At 38.8% G+C, this 16204-nt stretch overlaps 1 protein-coding gene across 2 annotated transcripts in view; it reads right to left on the minus strand.

Moving 5' to 3' along the window:
* ABHD18 (abhydrolase domain containing 18) overlaps positions 1-16204 on the minus strand; it is a 49388-nt gene that overhangs the window by 10240 nt on the left and 22944 nt on the right. Inside the window, exons 4-9 of one of the 2 annotated variants that reach the window (XM_015563326.1) lie at positions 12326-12426; positions 10443-10521; positions 10257-10343; positions 7280-7305; positions 3282-3420; positions 372-461 (exon numbers count right to left, since the gene is read on the minus strand). In XM_015563326.1, coding sequence (XP_015418812.1) covers positions 372-461; positions 3282-3420; positions 7280-7305; positions 10257-10343; positions 10443-10521; positions 12326-12426 — 522 coding nt within the window. Of the gene's footprint in view, positions 1-371; positions 462-3281; positions 3421-7279; positions 7308-10256; positions 10344-10442; positions 10522-12325; positions 12427-16204 lie in introns of both variants that reach the window. The other variant, XM_006762817.2, reaches the window with a different exon arrangement.

Here is a 16204-nt window from a genome sequence, read left to right on the forward strand (position 1 = left end):
GGACATGCCAGGCAGAGGGAACCTAAATGACTGAGCCTTGAGAAAAACCCTGGACTTGTGTGCTCAAGTGAATTACACTAATGGATACAACTTGGCAAATTTGTCACACTCCTGGAGGAAGCCAATACAGAGTGTGAGGTCTCCACTGAAAGCTTGTGCCTGGTGTCCTCTGGACTTTGCCCCCTGTATCTTTTCCCTTTGCTGATTCTGTATTGTACTCTTTTGCTCTAATGAGTCTTAGTCATGAGTACATGCTGAGTCCTGTGATTTCTTCTGGTGAATCACCAAACCTGGGGGTGGTTTGGGGATCCCCCCAAACAATTACCTATAAGCATATATAACTATCTAAATATTAGTTGCAATTAAATTACCGTAGTGAAGACCCCAGATGCTGTAGACCAAGACAGACATGGAATCAATGGCATGGGCTTAGGCCAGTTGGATACCGCTAAGGAAGCCATCTGTAATATGTTAACACAGTCAGTTAGAGAGCTTCTGTTTAAATTTTCTACTCATTAAAATAAAAAATATTTAATATTAACAAGCACTTTGTGTAGTAGTTGATAAGACACAAAAAGCCGCTAAACCAGCAGTTCTCAACCTGTGGGTCGCGACCCCTTTGGGAGTCCAACGACCCTTTCCAGGGGTCGCCTAAATACATCCTGCATATCAGATATTTACATTACGATTCATAACAGTAGCAAAATTACAGTTATGAAGTAGCAACGAAAATAATTTTGTGGTTGGGGGTCACCACAACATGAGGAACTGTATTAAAGGGTTGCGGCATTAGGAAGGTTGAGAACCACTGCTCTAAACACTCATGAGAATGACTAGCAAGCAACCTTTCAAACGTCCAAAAGTCATAAATTCAACTACAACATATAACTTCCCCCTTTGAAAGCAATCTATATTTAAAAGCCTAAGTGACTTTTATGACTGGTTGAGCAAATGACTGGTTGCTATGATGAGCACTAACCATCAGGGGCAGATGCTCAATGCAGGACCTGTCCCCTGGTGGTCAGTGCGCTCTCACAGCCAAACTCCTGTCTTTCCTCCCAGGGGCTAGCCCGCCCCGCCCCGATCTGGAGTGGGTGAGACGCCCCGATTGCCGGATCGCCAGCCAGACCAAGGGACCCCACTCATGCATGAATATGTGCACCAGGCCTCTAGTCAAATATATTAGAAAATTTTAAGTAATCTCAAGACTTTTGATAGAGAGCTACTTTCTACTGGGTAAATATAGCGCACACATGCTGAGATGTAGATACACTCATTACCTAAGTGACTTGCTCAGGTATAGCAAAATCACAACTATAAAATCTCAGACCCTAAAAAATAATAAAATAAAAAAAACCCTCAGACCCCTGAAGTTGACTAAAAGATGCCAAGAATTTGGTAAACTGCAAAACACAACATATAACTACTTTAAAATAATGTAATATGTATGCTTAGAGAGGGGAAGAGTTGTTTTGGGCTAGAGGAATTGGGGTAGGCTTCATGAAATGGCTGTCACTTAGGGAAAATGATTGATGGGGTCATGTCTTCCATTTAAGAACACAATAGGATTAAAGGCAGGATAGTGAGAAAGCACAAAGTCTTTGTTGTAGGGAACATCCATAATACAGGGTGGAGCAAAAGTAGGTTTATATTTGTTTGTATGGAAAATAATATAAGTTAATAAATAATACTACAAGAGTAAACTCTTGTTTTGCATACTCACAAATGTAAAACTACTTCTGACACACCCTGTACTTCAGCTCAGCTGGTCAATAGTGCACATGTGGTCAGTGGGTTCAGGAGATAAGTAGGGCTGGAAAGATTGATCAGGATCAGATTAGAAGTTCCTTTGTTTTGTAGATAATGGGGAATTAATCAAGAGGCCTGGGCAAGGGAGTGGCATTGTCTAAGGAGTGATTCAAGGAAGCTAAAGTGATAGTGGCTTATAGGGCTGATTAGAGAGGATCAGATTTCAGGTAGGAAAACCAGTTAAGAGGCAGTAGTCAAGATGAAATTATAAGGCCCCAACCTAGGTTCTAAAAATGGAAACTACTAGGTAGGAAAAGAAATCCTTTTTCAGCCTTCAGGTTTACTGTCTTGTAGTTGCTGTTTTGAATTTGAGTAAATTCTTGAAGTGATTTTATTAGCTTCACCTCTTTGGTAACCTCTTTGAATTTGAGTAAGTTTTTGAACTTAATTTTATAAGTCAAATAACTTACAGCAAATATATTTTTTTAATGTGCTGAATGACTAATCAGTCCACATAAGGAACCAGAGCATATTCCTGGCCCTCAGTGAATGTACTGCTTCATGGAGCAAACTGATGGCTAAATAAGTACAGTGAAATAAGTACTAATGAGAGATGAAGTATAGTCTGGAGTAAGGCTGGGAGTCAGGAGAGCTTGTCATATGAAGTAAGCTCCAAATTGGAACCAGAAGAGCAAGCTGTTATTCAGCTAGGTGGAAGGGCATGCAGGGGCACCAGAAGGGTACTAGCACCTGGCATAGTTACAGCCAGTGCAAGAGCAAGTCTTTGGCAGGTTTTAGGCAGAACAGAGCAGAGATCAGATTGGGGAAGATCACTAAGGTGTGAAGAAAGACTGTTAAGAAAAAGTTTAAGAGAAAAGAATACATGGCAAGCAAACCAAGTAGGAGGCCATTTTAGTACACTACAAGACAAAGGTAAAATAAGTTGGTGGTATCAGGTATAAAGATAAGAGATAAATGAAAAATATTTTCTAGCCCTAGCCAGTTTGGTTCAGTGGATAGAGCATCGGCCTGTGGATTGAAGGGTCCCTGGTTGGATTTTGGTCAAGGGCATATGCCCAGGTTGTAGGCTCAATCCCCAGTAGGGGGTGTGCAGGAAGCAGCTGATCAATGATTCTCTCTCACTTTGATGTTTCTCTCTCTCCCTTTCCCTTCCTCTCTGAAATCAATAAAAAAATATATAAATATATAAAAAGTATTTTCCAAATTAGCTATTTTCACCAATATAAGACATTTATACTTGAAACTTGAGTAAAGTTTCATAATCAACTTTTAATAAAATACCAAATCCAATACCTGAGATATAGCTGTGGAGTAAGTACAATCAGTGTCTACATAAATCATACCAAAAAATAACATCATTATTTTATAATTGGAATGAAAGTTTAGAATGTTTCTTCTTTCACCAAAACCAAAATTAATTCTATACATAAAATGAATTTTAAAAGCAACTAGATTCCCTAGATCTTATAAACACAATCATAAGTAAATATCATTTGAAATGAAAGGCTTACATGTCCTCCCATGGATATTCCGGTCATTCCTAGAGGTCCATAACCCTCCCTCTCTAGCCAGTGCAAGAGAGCTGCAGATTCCAAAACAAGAGCTCCTCCCATCACAAATAGGTCAGACACATTTTTTAAGCTGGACCTTCTAGCATCACAAAACAAAAAAGAAAATTATTTTTTAATGTATTTACATTTTTATATGTGAAAATTTACAACAGGCAGTCAAGGTTTATCTTTATTCTTTTAAGAGGAATAGTAGTTGAGTAAAACAATGGACTGAGTTGATATAACGAGTGCTAATATAGTTCTACATATTAATCACCTATAACTTACTTAAGTTATATATGCTCTCTAGCATATAATCTTTATTGAATTTCAACTATTTTACTATTTTCAAGTTCAGAAAAGAATCTTATTTGATGGCACTTTATAAAACCTTAAAATACTTATGGGAAAATAATATTTCTTATACTGCCAATTTTGTTAAATTACCATGACTGTATAAGGAAAAACAAATTTATAGTTGTGCGCTTAGAAAGAACTTATTACAATAGAACTTAAAAGCATAACATTTTTAAAAAAGCAATGTAAGAGTTTAACCTAATACTAGTTTCATGTATTACCGAAATCTTAAATACATAATTTATGAAGACATATGCACATAGTTGGCTACTGGATGAAACCTTGTCAAAGTGTACAAAAATTCATTTTATCAATGGTCATTCACTATATGCCTACGTAGAATAATTATATGCAAAGAACCCGATGCCACAGGAATGACAAGTTGTTGAAAACAGAATTATGCCCAGTGTCCTCCCACATCCTCTCAGAGCTCCATATTCATAAGGTAGGGCTTCTCTTTATGGAAACTACTAGAGGCCTGGTGCAAGAATCCGTGCACAGGTGGGGTCCCATTCGCCTGTGCTGGCTTGGGGAAGGGGACATGGGAATTTGGCTGGCCGGCCCTGCTCCCTTATCAAACTCCCAGTGGAGGGGACAATTTGCATATTAGACTTTTATTATATAGGACTAGAGGCCTGTTGCACGAAATTCTTGCACTGGGGTGGTGGTTTGTGTGTGTGTGTGTGTGTGTCCCTCACCTAGCCTGCACCCTCTGGGACCTCTTGGGGGACATCCCCTCACAATCCGGGACTGCTGGCTCGCAACTGCTCGCCTGCCTGCCTGCCTGCCTGATTGCCCCTAACCGCTTCTGCCTGCCAGCCTGATCACCCCTTAACCGCTCTCCTGCCAGCCTGATTAACACCTAACTCCTCTCCTGCCAGCCCGATCGCCCCCAACTGCCCTCCCCTGCAGGCCTGATCTTGCCCCCAACTGTCCTCCTCTCCTGGCCAATTTGTTTCTGATTGGTTGGTTTCTATGCCAGTCAGCGTCAAAAGCTCTGCCTCTTAGGCAGACACTGACTCCTCACAGTTGACCCGGATTTGGTTCTAATTGATCAGTTCCTATGCCAGTCAGTGTCAAAAGCTCCACCTCCTAGGCAGCCATTGGTTCCTCACAGTTGACCCAGATTTGGTTCTGGTTGGTCAGTTGCTATGCCAGTTAGTGCCAAAAGCTCTGCCTACTAGGCAGCCATTGGCTCCTCACACTTCACCCAGATTTTGTTCTGTTTGGATGGTTTCTATGCCAGTCAGCGTCTCTGGGCCTATTAAGGGGGCCTGATCAGCAAGGTGGGGCTGATCAGCAGCCCTGGTGGAGGCCTGGAGAGAAATGGAGGTGTGGCTGCTGGAGAGAAATAGAGAGGTAAGTGCTGATCAACAGCTGCCACAGGGGCTACGGATCAGACCCTGATTCTCTCTTCAGGCCTCAGCGCTGACTGCAGGACTGACTTCTGGTTGGTCGAGCCTCCGGTGGTGAGGTACCCAAGGTTTTTATATATTAGGATGTTATCCTATGTCAAAACAGATCATACTCATGCTTCATCATAAAAGAACTCATTTATCCTTATATTTGTTTCCTATCCTCATTCTAATTTGCTATTTATGATTACAGAATTCCCCTGATTATTTTCATCTGGTATGGAAATTTGAATTCTCAGGTCCACCTCAGTTTGCTCTTTAACAGAAGTTACCGATGTGAGGTTTTGAGATAATGGCTATATATAACAATAAACCCAGTCTCAAATTATTTAACCACTGTTGATGAAAACAGGGTTAAGATATTTTAAAAGAGAGAGAATTGTTTATTATTATTTAAATTGCAAGACATTTCTTTCTTATGATGAGTTATTTGAGAAAAATTAAATACATTGGAGCAGCCGAGACCGGTTTGGCTCAGTGGATGGAGCGTTGGCCTGCGGACTGAAGGGTCCCGGGTTCGGTTCCGGTCGGGGGCATGTGCCTGGGTTGCGAGCACATCCCCAGTGGGGGATGTGCAGGAGGCAGCTGGTCGATGTTTCGCTCTCATCGATGTTTCTGGCTCTCTGTCTCTCTCCCTTCCTCTCTGTGAAAGTTCAATAAAATATATTTTTAAAAAAATAAATACATTGGAGCATTATTATATTTTCTGGGTACACAAATGTAACAGGATATTTTATAAACATTATAATTCTCGCAACAAGTCTGCACTAGGAAATTTATATAGTTTTCCCACTTTATAAGGTTTGCTTCTACCACACCCCATTTTCATGACCTCTTTTATGCCATGATCACATAGACAAGTGACTTCTAAACTGATCTTTCCACCACTTTGCAACTCCCTATTTGACTTCTCTACTTGCAGGTCCAACAGATATCACCAATATGTCCAAGTCAGCACTTTTGATTTCTTACCCACAAAAATGAATTTATCAGTAGGTCTTATCATTTTAATTTCTGCTTAAAGTACTCTAGAGGTTTCCCACTGCACTTACAGTAAAATTCTAATCATGGTTCTTCCTAACCTGACCCTTGCCTACCTTTCTGATCTCATCTTGCACTACTCTTCAATCGGTGCTCACATTGTGCTTTTCATTTACTCTTCCTTCTCTGAGGCTGATCTTCCTCCAGGTTGTCACCCTGGTGGCTCCTTCTCATTACGTCATATCCTCATATCTAATACTGCTCCATCCCTGCACCCACACTCTATTACTCTTTATCCCATTGCCTTGCTTTATTTCTTTATGGTATTGATAAGTATATGAAATTACCTTATTAATTTTTATCTCTCTCCCATACTAGAATATGAGCTCTATGAAAGTAAGGACCTTGTCTTTTTGTTGCTGTCTTCCCAGTGTCTAGGATCAAATATTTCTTGAATGAATCAAAACTAAATATAACATAGATTATGAAAATGCAAAAAGCACTGCCTTAAAGTTGATCATTTTAAAAGACCAGGAAGAGAAAGTTTACCTATATTATGCATTGCAAGAATAAAAAATAAGTGTTTAATTTCACAAAGTAAATGTACTTTTCCTTTTAAAAAGGAACATGTTTTATACTTTCTTCAGTTAAAATTTTACAAATAAAATATATCTTTAGTCAACCTATTAAAAATTTATCTTTTTTAAATATTTTCTTCAGTATCTACACTCTCTCTCTCTCTCTCTCTCGCTCTCTCTCTCTCTCTCTCTCTCTCTCTCTATATATATATTTTTATTGATTGTTTACAGAGAGGAAGGGAGAGAGATAGAGAGTCAGAAACATCGATGAGAGAGAAACATGGATCAGCCGCCTCCTGCACATCCCCCACTGGGGATGTGCCCGCAACCCAGGTACATGTCCCTCACCGGAATCGAACCTGGGACCTTTCAGTCCGCAAGCCGACGCTCTATCCACTGAGCCAAACCGGTTTTGGCAAAAATTTATCTCTTTATCATACATTTAAAATGCAAAAAGCTTAAAGTAAAAATTAAAGTTAACATTCCTACTATAGTTTTATAACAGAATTTCCCCGCAATAACACTTGGAGATTAAACTTAGAAATGGTTAACCAAAGACTATCAAAAACTTTAATGTTGCTGAAAATTCAATAGAAAGACTGCAAAAATGAAGGTGATATATACTTACATTTGGTCCTTGGGTTTCCTGCAGCCATTTAAGAATGTGGTCAAAGAGAAAGTTTTAAAACAAATATTCTCTGGTATCAAAACACATTAACTTAAATTAGTTAAAGACAATTTAATACTGAAATAACTATTTTATAGTTATCTGAAATATGCTGTTTAGAAGTTCTCAGGTTTTTCAAATGGTTTTCTTTTAAAAAAAATATATTTTATTGATTTTTTTTACAGAGAAGAAAGGGAGAGGGATAGAGAGAGAGAAACATCGATCAGCTGCTTCCTGCACACCTCCTACTGGGGATGTGCCCGCAACCAAGGTACATGCCCTTGACTGGAATCGAACCTGGGACCCTTCAGTCTGCAGGCTGATGCTCTATCCACTGAGCCAAACCGGTCAGGGCTGAAATGGTTTTATAGAGCTTTATTTTTTAAATAATTTATTAGTATTATTTTGGTTAAACCTCACATCAGGATATTTTTTCTATTGATTTTTAGAGAGTGGAAGGGAGGAAGGAAGTTGGAAAAAGAGAAAGAAACATCCACGTGAAAGAGACACATTGATTGGTTGACTCCTGCACACAGAATCGAACCTGCATCCCAGGTACAGGCCCTTGACTAGGAAGTAAACCTTATGGCAGTGGTTCTCAACCTGTGGGTCGTGACCCTTTTGGCGGTTGAAGGACCCTTTCACAGGGGTCGCCTAAGACCATTGGAAAACACATATATAATTACATATTGTTTTTGTGATTAATCACTATGCTTTAATTATGTTCAATTTGTAACAATGAAAATACATCCTGCATATCAGATATTTACATTACGATTCATAACAGTAGCGAAATTACAGTTATGAAGTAGCAACGAAAATAATTTTATGTTTGGGGGTCACCACAACATGAGGAACTGTATTAAAGGGTCGCGGCATTAGGAAGGTTGAGAACCACTGCCTTATGGTTTGCAGACAGATGCTCTAACCATTGAAGACACAGGACAGGGATAATAATTTTTTTCTTCTTCTTCTCTTTTTGGGACTAACAATTTATTTTAAAGATTTTTTATTGATTTTAGAGAGGGAGGGAAACAGGGAGAGGCACATACACATTAATGTGAGAGAGATACATCCATTGGTGGCCTCAGGTATGCGCCCTGGGGATGGAACCTGCAATCAAGGTATATGTCCTGATCGCTCTCGTACACAGGATGATGCTCCAACCAACTGAGCCATATTGGCCAGGGCTAAAAAATTTATCTGAAGTGTACAATTCAATGTTTTTAGTATATTTATTGGGTTGTGCAGTCTTCAACTTCAGTTTATTGGATTTTTTCATTTATATTATTATAGAAAACCTAAAAACCTGGGTTCCTTAGTTGGTTAGAGCATCACCCCTATACACCAAGGTTGAGTGTTCCATCTCCAGGTTCAATACAAGAAAGCAAGCAATGAATGCATAAATAAGTGGAACAACAAATTGATGTTTCTCTCTTTCTCTCCCTTCCCCACCTCTCTCCAAAATCAATTTAAAATTTTTTAGAAAATACAGAAAGGATTAGAAAAAATTTAGTTTATTTACAGACAACTATGTTAATATCTTGGTGTAGTTTTCCTATTTTTTTCCACAGTATTTTAAATGGGTTTTGTTTTTAGGTTTTTTTGTATACCTATACCATATCATAGAGTTATATATCCCATTTTTACACTATAAATACTTACATATATTGCTGTAAACTTTTAAAATAATAACTGTTAAAATTTACTGAACACATTATTTACCAGGCAATGTTCTATTAACTCTATAATACTCTGAATAACCTAAGAGACTATTCCCATTGCCAACAAAAATATTGATGTACAAAAATATTATGTTAACAAGTCCATGGTCATACAGGCAGTAAATGGTAGAATAATAAACATTATAGAACCAATTGCATAATATTACAATATTATGAACCAGTTTTCTCAACCATGTTGCTATTGTTGGACATTCAAGCTATTTCTAATGTTTTACTATTGTACATCAAGTTATATAACTATCTTTTCTCTTTCCTATTACTTTATCTTTTCTTAGTATTTTATCCTTAGATTAAATTTCCCAGAAAGAGAATCATCCTGTCAAAGGATGTGAAGCTTTTTAAGGCTCTTGATTCAATGTGGTAAAAATGCTTTCCTAAGGGGTTGAGCTGATATTCAGTAGTCAGTAGTGAGTGTGCCCATTTCATAATAGTCTCATGAGTATTATGTTTTGTTTTTAAAATATTTGTTAGTGTTGCTTTAACTTTACATTTCTCTTATTACCAGCAATGTTGAGCATTTTGTTATATTTGTGCATCAGTTTAGTTTCTTTTTCTTTAAATATATTTTTATTGATTTAAGAGAGGAAGGAAGAGGGAGAGATAGAAATATCAATGATGAGAAAGAGTAATTGATTGGCTGCCTCCTGCACACACCACTGGGGAGATCAAGCCCGCAACCTGGGAATGTATCCTTGACTGGAATTGAACCCGGGACCCTTCAGTCCATAGGCCGACCCTCTATCCACTGAGTCAAACCAGCCAGGGCCAGTTTCGTTTCTTCTTCTGGACATAGTCTGACGTCATCTTGAAAATTAAGTTAAGAACTGTTCTAAACCTCAACTGATACTTAACTATAAAGCACTTAAAACATGAGGGTTTCCTTAATAACAAACATTTGACTTAATATTAAAATGCAGCATAAAATAAGTCTCACAGGAAACAGAAGTACCATTTATCTTTATTATACAACAGAAGCACAATCCTTATTTTAGTTTTTAAAAGGCATGAAGGCTTTTTAAAAGTCTGACTGCTCTTCAATCTAAAAAGTAATTTTTCACTTCATTCTTAAGTAGTTTTTGAACTGATGACTAAATTTAACTAATTTAGAAAAATTGGCTACTACCTATCATTCCTTTGAATGACTAAATCTATAAATACATAAGAGAAAAGATTTCTAGGTATCACGAAAGGATATAATAAGGGTTTTCTAACAACAAAGAAGCCATTCCAGCTTCTTTAATCATAGGACGAGCCATCAGTGTTCGTCGTCTCCAGTAATGCTAAGGAAAGAAAAGAGGACACATTTATAGAATATAATAATCACATAACAGGAGAGTATGTTGACAAATTAGGGATTAGATGTCATAATAAAGTCTTACATGATCTCCTGTTCCAGCAAGATGAATGCATACGGGTCTATATTTGCTATTCCATTTTTTAGGCACAATAAATTGGAACCTATTTAAAATAAAGCACCTGAATTAATTATCTTTTAAAGGCTTTTAAAAAATATATATTTCATTGATATTTTACAGAGAGGAAGGGAGGGGGATAGAGAGTTAGAAACATCAATGAGAGAGAAACATCGATCAGCTGTCTCCTGCACACCTCCTACTGAGGATATGCCCACAACTAAGGTACATGCCCTTTGACTGGAATCGAACCTGGGACCTTTCAGTCCACAGGCTGACACTCTATTCATTGAGCCAAACCGGTCAGGGCGTAAAGGCTTTTAATACAAACTTTCAATGCTTGAAAGTTTCATAATTAAATTATTTTGGAAAACAGTCTCCAGAATTCTGACATTAAAATTGTAATTGAGTATTTAATATTTGCCTAAAGGCAACAAAGATATTGTAAATTTGTTTTATGTTAGGACAGCAAAATATTCAATTACCATATAGACACAGAATTTATTGTAATCTTTTTTTATCTTGTTCAATACCACAACTTTATAAATGCATAATAAAATTTTCTTATGCTAGAGACATTAATATACATGATTAAGTCTTTAGGCTGTGGCTGCATTCTCAGGCAACAAGAACTGCTTTTCTGCCCTGGCCAGTGTGGCTTGGTCGAGCATCGCCCCATGCACCAAAGACATTCCCAGTCAGAGCACATGCTCAAGTTGCAGGCTCCATTCGCAGTGGGAGGAGACAAAGAGAGGGAGAGAGAAACATCAATGAATTGATGAATCATTGATTAGCTGCCTCCTGCACATCCCACACTGGGGATTGGGGATCGAACCTGCAACCTGGGCATGTGCCCTGACTAGGAATAGAACCATGACCTCCAGGTTCCTAGGTCAATGCTCAACCATTGAGCCATGCTGGCTGGGCTGGGTCTTGTTTCTTTATCCATTCAACCATTCCATGTCTTTTAATTGGAGAACTTATTTCATTTACATTTAAACTGATTATTGATAGGTATGGACTTACTATAGCCATTTTGTTCATTGTTTCTGCCTGTGTCACGAGTATTTTGTTTCTTCTTTATCTTTTTTCTCTTCTTTTATAATTTGATGACTTTCTGTAGTGATATACTTTTTTCTCTTCTCTTTTGTTCAGACATTATAGATTTTAGTTCTGTGGTTACCATGAGACTTATACAAAACATATTTATAACAGTACTAGAGACCCAGTGTACGAATTCATGCACCAATGGGGTCCCTCGGCCTGGCCTGCAGGATCAAGCCAAAACCAGGTCTCTGACATCCCTCGAGGGGTCCCAGATTGCAAGAGGGTGCAGGCCAGGCCAAGGGACCCCCACCAGTACACAATCAGGGCCAGAGAGGGACGGGGGAGGTTGGCCAGCCTGGGAGGGCTCCAGGGCATGTCCTGCCCATCTCGCTCAGTCCCAATTGGCCAGATCCCAGCCGCAAGCTAACCTACCAGTTGGAGCATCTGCCCTCTGGTGGTCAGTGCACATCATAGTGAGCAGTTGAGCAGCCTTAGCATATCACACTTTGATTGGATGAACGGCTGACCGGTTGACTAGACACACTTAACATATCAGGCTTTTATTATATAGGATATTTTCAGTGGATAACAGCCTAAGTCCAAATGCATACTAAATATGTCAAAATAATAAAGCTCTATGATTTCACTCTCCTCTCACGCCATGTGTAATGGGAATAATGTCACATAATTATTATAATTAATGCTAAGTAATTTCAAATAAGATGGCATTGATATTGTTATAACTTAAATTAACATAAACAACTTAGTACTTTAAATTTTTATTTAGTAATAAAAATTCTTACCTTGCAATAATAGATTCAACTGGCATGATATCAGGTACATAGTGTGCCATAGGAGAAACAAAGTGTCCATCTAGGATCTTACAGTCTGACTGCTCTTCAATCTAAAAAAACAAAAACAAAAACAAAACAAAAAAAAAACTAAGATTTATACATGTAAACAAAGATATCTTTGTCTATTATAGATATACTAGAGGTCCGGGCACACCTACCCCCCTCACAGTCTGGGAGGCCTCAAAAGATGTCCTATTGATGAGGGGGCCTCTTGGGGGAGGCGACCAGGCTGATCAGGAGAAGGTGCCGCCCTCATCACCCGGCTGCTGCCGCCACTGCCAGCCACCGCAGCTGCTGGCCCTCGGCCCTCGCAACCGCTGTGGTGTTTTCATCAACAGGGACTCCTCTCCCTTCATCACAAAAAAATGACAACTTTCTTTAGGCATTTTCAATATGTCTCTTTCATAGGATATGACATTTCTTTCTTTTTTTTAATCCTCACCTCAGGATATTTTTCCATTAATTTTTAGAGAGTGTGGAAGAGAGAGGGAAAAACAGAGAGAAACATTAATGTGAGAGGAACACATTGATTGGTTGCCTCCTGCATGAACCCTGACGTGAGCCCGGGCCAGGGAGGAGCCTGCAACCTAGGTATGTGACCTTGACTGGGATCGAACTGGGACCCTGTGGTCTGCAGGCCAAGGCTCTATCCACTGAGCCAAACCGACTAGGGCAGGATATGACATTTCTTAGCCCCTCCAGCAGTGGACCTTTGTTTTTCTTCCAGAAGTGAGGTGGAAAAACCCTACATCACCTTCTTGGATTCTTATTACCCAAGTTACCAAGAATGCTGCGAATGGCTTACTGCGAATGTAGCCAATGAGCGGTCAGAAAAGGTGTTTCCTGTGCAGCTCATGCACAAAGGTGGAACTTCCGATGTGCCGTGGCTGCCGGCCCTCTCCAGCCCTCGCAGCCACTGTGGCTTTGTCCGGTATAATTAGCATATACCCTTTTATTAGTATGGCTGCCTTTTAAAAAAATATATATGTTATTGATTTTAGAGAGGCAAGGAGAGGGAGAGAAGGATAGAAACATCAATGATGAGAGAGAATCACTGATTGGCTGCTTCCTGCATGCCCCCTACTGGGGGTTGAACCTGCAACCCAGGCATGTGCCCTTGGCCGGAATAGAACCTGGACCTTTCAGTCCGCAGGCTGACGCTCTATCCATTGGGCCAAACCAAGTAGGGCATATTGGTGCTTTTTATAAAAAATTTCCATTCAGTAAAACCCTTTTCTCCAGTGCCTACTATGTATTGTTTTTGCCACATACTGCTTTCTAAGGACCTGGCTCTGATTCACACACATTCCTTTCCCTTCAATATCTTTTACTACAGTCTAGTTGGAAAAGTAAACTATAAATAAACTTCATTTACACAATGATATACAGTAACGCCAAATAAAATACCAGTTAGAATAATTTGACAATATAAAAGTAAACATATGAACAATTTACAAATTGTAACAATAACTGACTACAATCTAAAAAGGGCTGATATAAAATATGTTAGAATGGCTAATTTTTAGGCAATCTACTGATGTAATAAGTCATGTCAACGTATCACATAAGGAGAAATACAGCATTTACATATATGTCAAAGGAATTTGCTAATATATAATATCTAAACTTTTCCTCCCTCAAATAGTTGCTTTTTTGTTTTTGTTTTTTTTTAATCCTCACCCAAGGGTATTTTTCCACTGAGTTTTAGAGAAAGTGAAAGAGAGAGGGAAAGAAAGAAATATATATGTGAGAGAAAGACATTCATTGGTTGCCTCCTTCATGCACTGACCAGGGTCCTGGTCGGTGAGGAACCTGCAACTGAGGTATGTGGCCTTGACTGGAATTGAATCCAAGACGCTTCAGGCCACAGGCCGATGCTCTATCCACTGAGCCAAACTGACTAGGGCAAATAGTTGTGGTTTTTTTTAATGACTTTTTCTTTTTTTTATCAAGCCAGTAGTAAAAATTAAATTAGCATTAAAGCTCCACATATTTCCATTAAAATCAGAAACAAACAAACAAACAAACATACCTTGTCTAGCTTTATTTAAAACATAAATTCACCCTAGCGGGTTTGGCTCAGTGGATAGAGCCTCCGCACTGAAGGATCCTGGGTTTGATTCCAGTCAAGAGCACATGCTGGGTTGCAGGCTGGATCCCCAGTGGGGAGCGTGCAGGAGGCAGCCGTTCAGATTCTCTCTCATCATTGATGTTTCTATCTCTCTCTCCCTTTCCCTTCCTCTCTGAAGTCAATAAAAAAATATGTTAAAAAAACAAAAAAACACAAATACTAGCCCTCGCTGGTTTTGCTCAGTGGCTAGAGCATCAGCCAAGGGACTGAAGGGTCTCGGGTTTGATTCCCAATCAAGAGCATGTACCTGGGTTGGCCTTGCGTGCTGGAGGCAAACCATCAATGTGTCTCTCTCACACTGATGTTTCTTTCTGTCTCTCTCCCCTCCTCCCTTCCACTCTCTCTAAAAAAATCAATGGAAAAAATATCCTTGGGTGAAGATTAACAACAACAAAAAAGCTGCTTTACTATGAAATAAATTTACATAAATTATGGCATATTATTTTCAATCCTTCATTAGGTCTTATTAGCCTATCTTTTATTTCTGAACCAGTAGCATGCTCGGTTGATCATGCTGCAACTTTACAATACCCACTGATATATTACTAAAACAGTTGTTACTTATCAATCTTCCTGTTCCGGTATTCCTGATCTGATTGTACTCTCATGGTTCTTCCAAAAATTATTTTAGGAACCTTTTATGGACCTAAGTTCTAAATTGAATGTTTTAATCGGGATGGTACTGCATTTTTAAAAAAATGGTAACGTGGATAATGTGAAATTTTTAAATCAAGAAGTCTTTACAAATTCATCTTTTTGTCTGCAAATATAGTTTTAAAGTTTTTTTTCACATGTATTTTTGAAAAACAAACTATTTGATAAAGAAGATAGAACAGCCGAAACCGGTCTGACTCAGTGGATAGAGCATCGGCCTATGGACTGAAAGGTCCCAGGTTCAATTCCAGTCAAGGGCATGTACCTTGGTTGCGGGCACATCCCCAGTAGGAGATGTGCAGGAGGCAGCTGATTGGTGTTTCTCTCTCATCGATGTTTCTGACTCTCTATCTCTCTCCCTTTCTCTCTGTAAAAAATCGATAAAATATATTAAAAAAAAAAGAAGATAGTACAAACGAATGTGAAGGAAATAATAATTAAATAAATAGTGTTAGGATAATTGGGAATTTGGTAAGATAAAAAACAATTTTAGAGCCAAACATAATATTGGTTTAAAAATTAAGCAAGCTACAACACAACAGTAAGATGAATAGCCCAATTAAAAACAGGCAGTCTCTAGAGTCATGCTTGGGTATTAGCTATTGCCTTATTGTGCTAGAGTCCTCGAAGAGCAATTCTTGACCTTATAAACTGACTGTGGCCCTACTACGGAATAGTCAGTCACCAGGCTACTGACACGCAAAACAAAAAGGCAAGTATTTCATAAATATTTCTCCAAAGAAGACGCTCAAATGGCAAATAAGCACATACAAATGCTCAACATCATAGTCATTAGGGAAAGGCATATCAAAATCATCAACAAATCAGCAAAGGACAAGTGTTGGCTAGGTTGTACAGAAAAGGGAACCCTACTACACTGTTGGTGGGAATGTAGACTGGTGCAGCCACTATGGAAAACAGTATGGAGTTTCCTCAAAAAATTAAAAATGGAACTGCCATTTGACCCAGTGATCCCATTTCTGGGAATTTTTCCCAAGAAATAATAAACACCAATCAGAAAGAATATATGCACCCCTATCATA

The sequence above is a fragment of the Myotis davidii genome, unplaced genomic scaffold (genome assembly GCF_000327345.1).
Source record: "Myotis davidii unplaced genomic scaffold, ASM32734v1 scaffold438, whole genome shotgun sequence".
NCBI lineage: Eukaryota > Metazoa > Chordata > Mammalia > Chiroptera > Vespertilionidae > Myotis > Myotis davidii.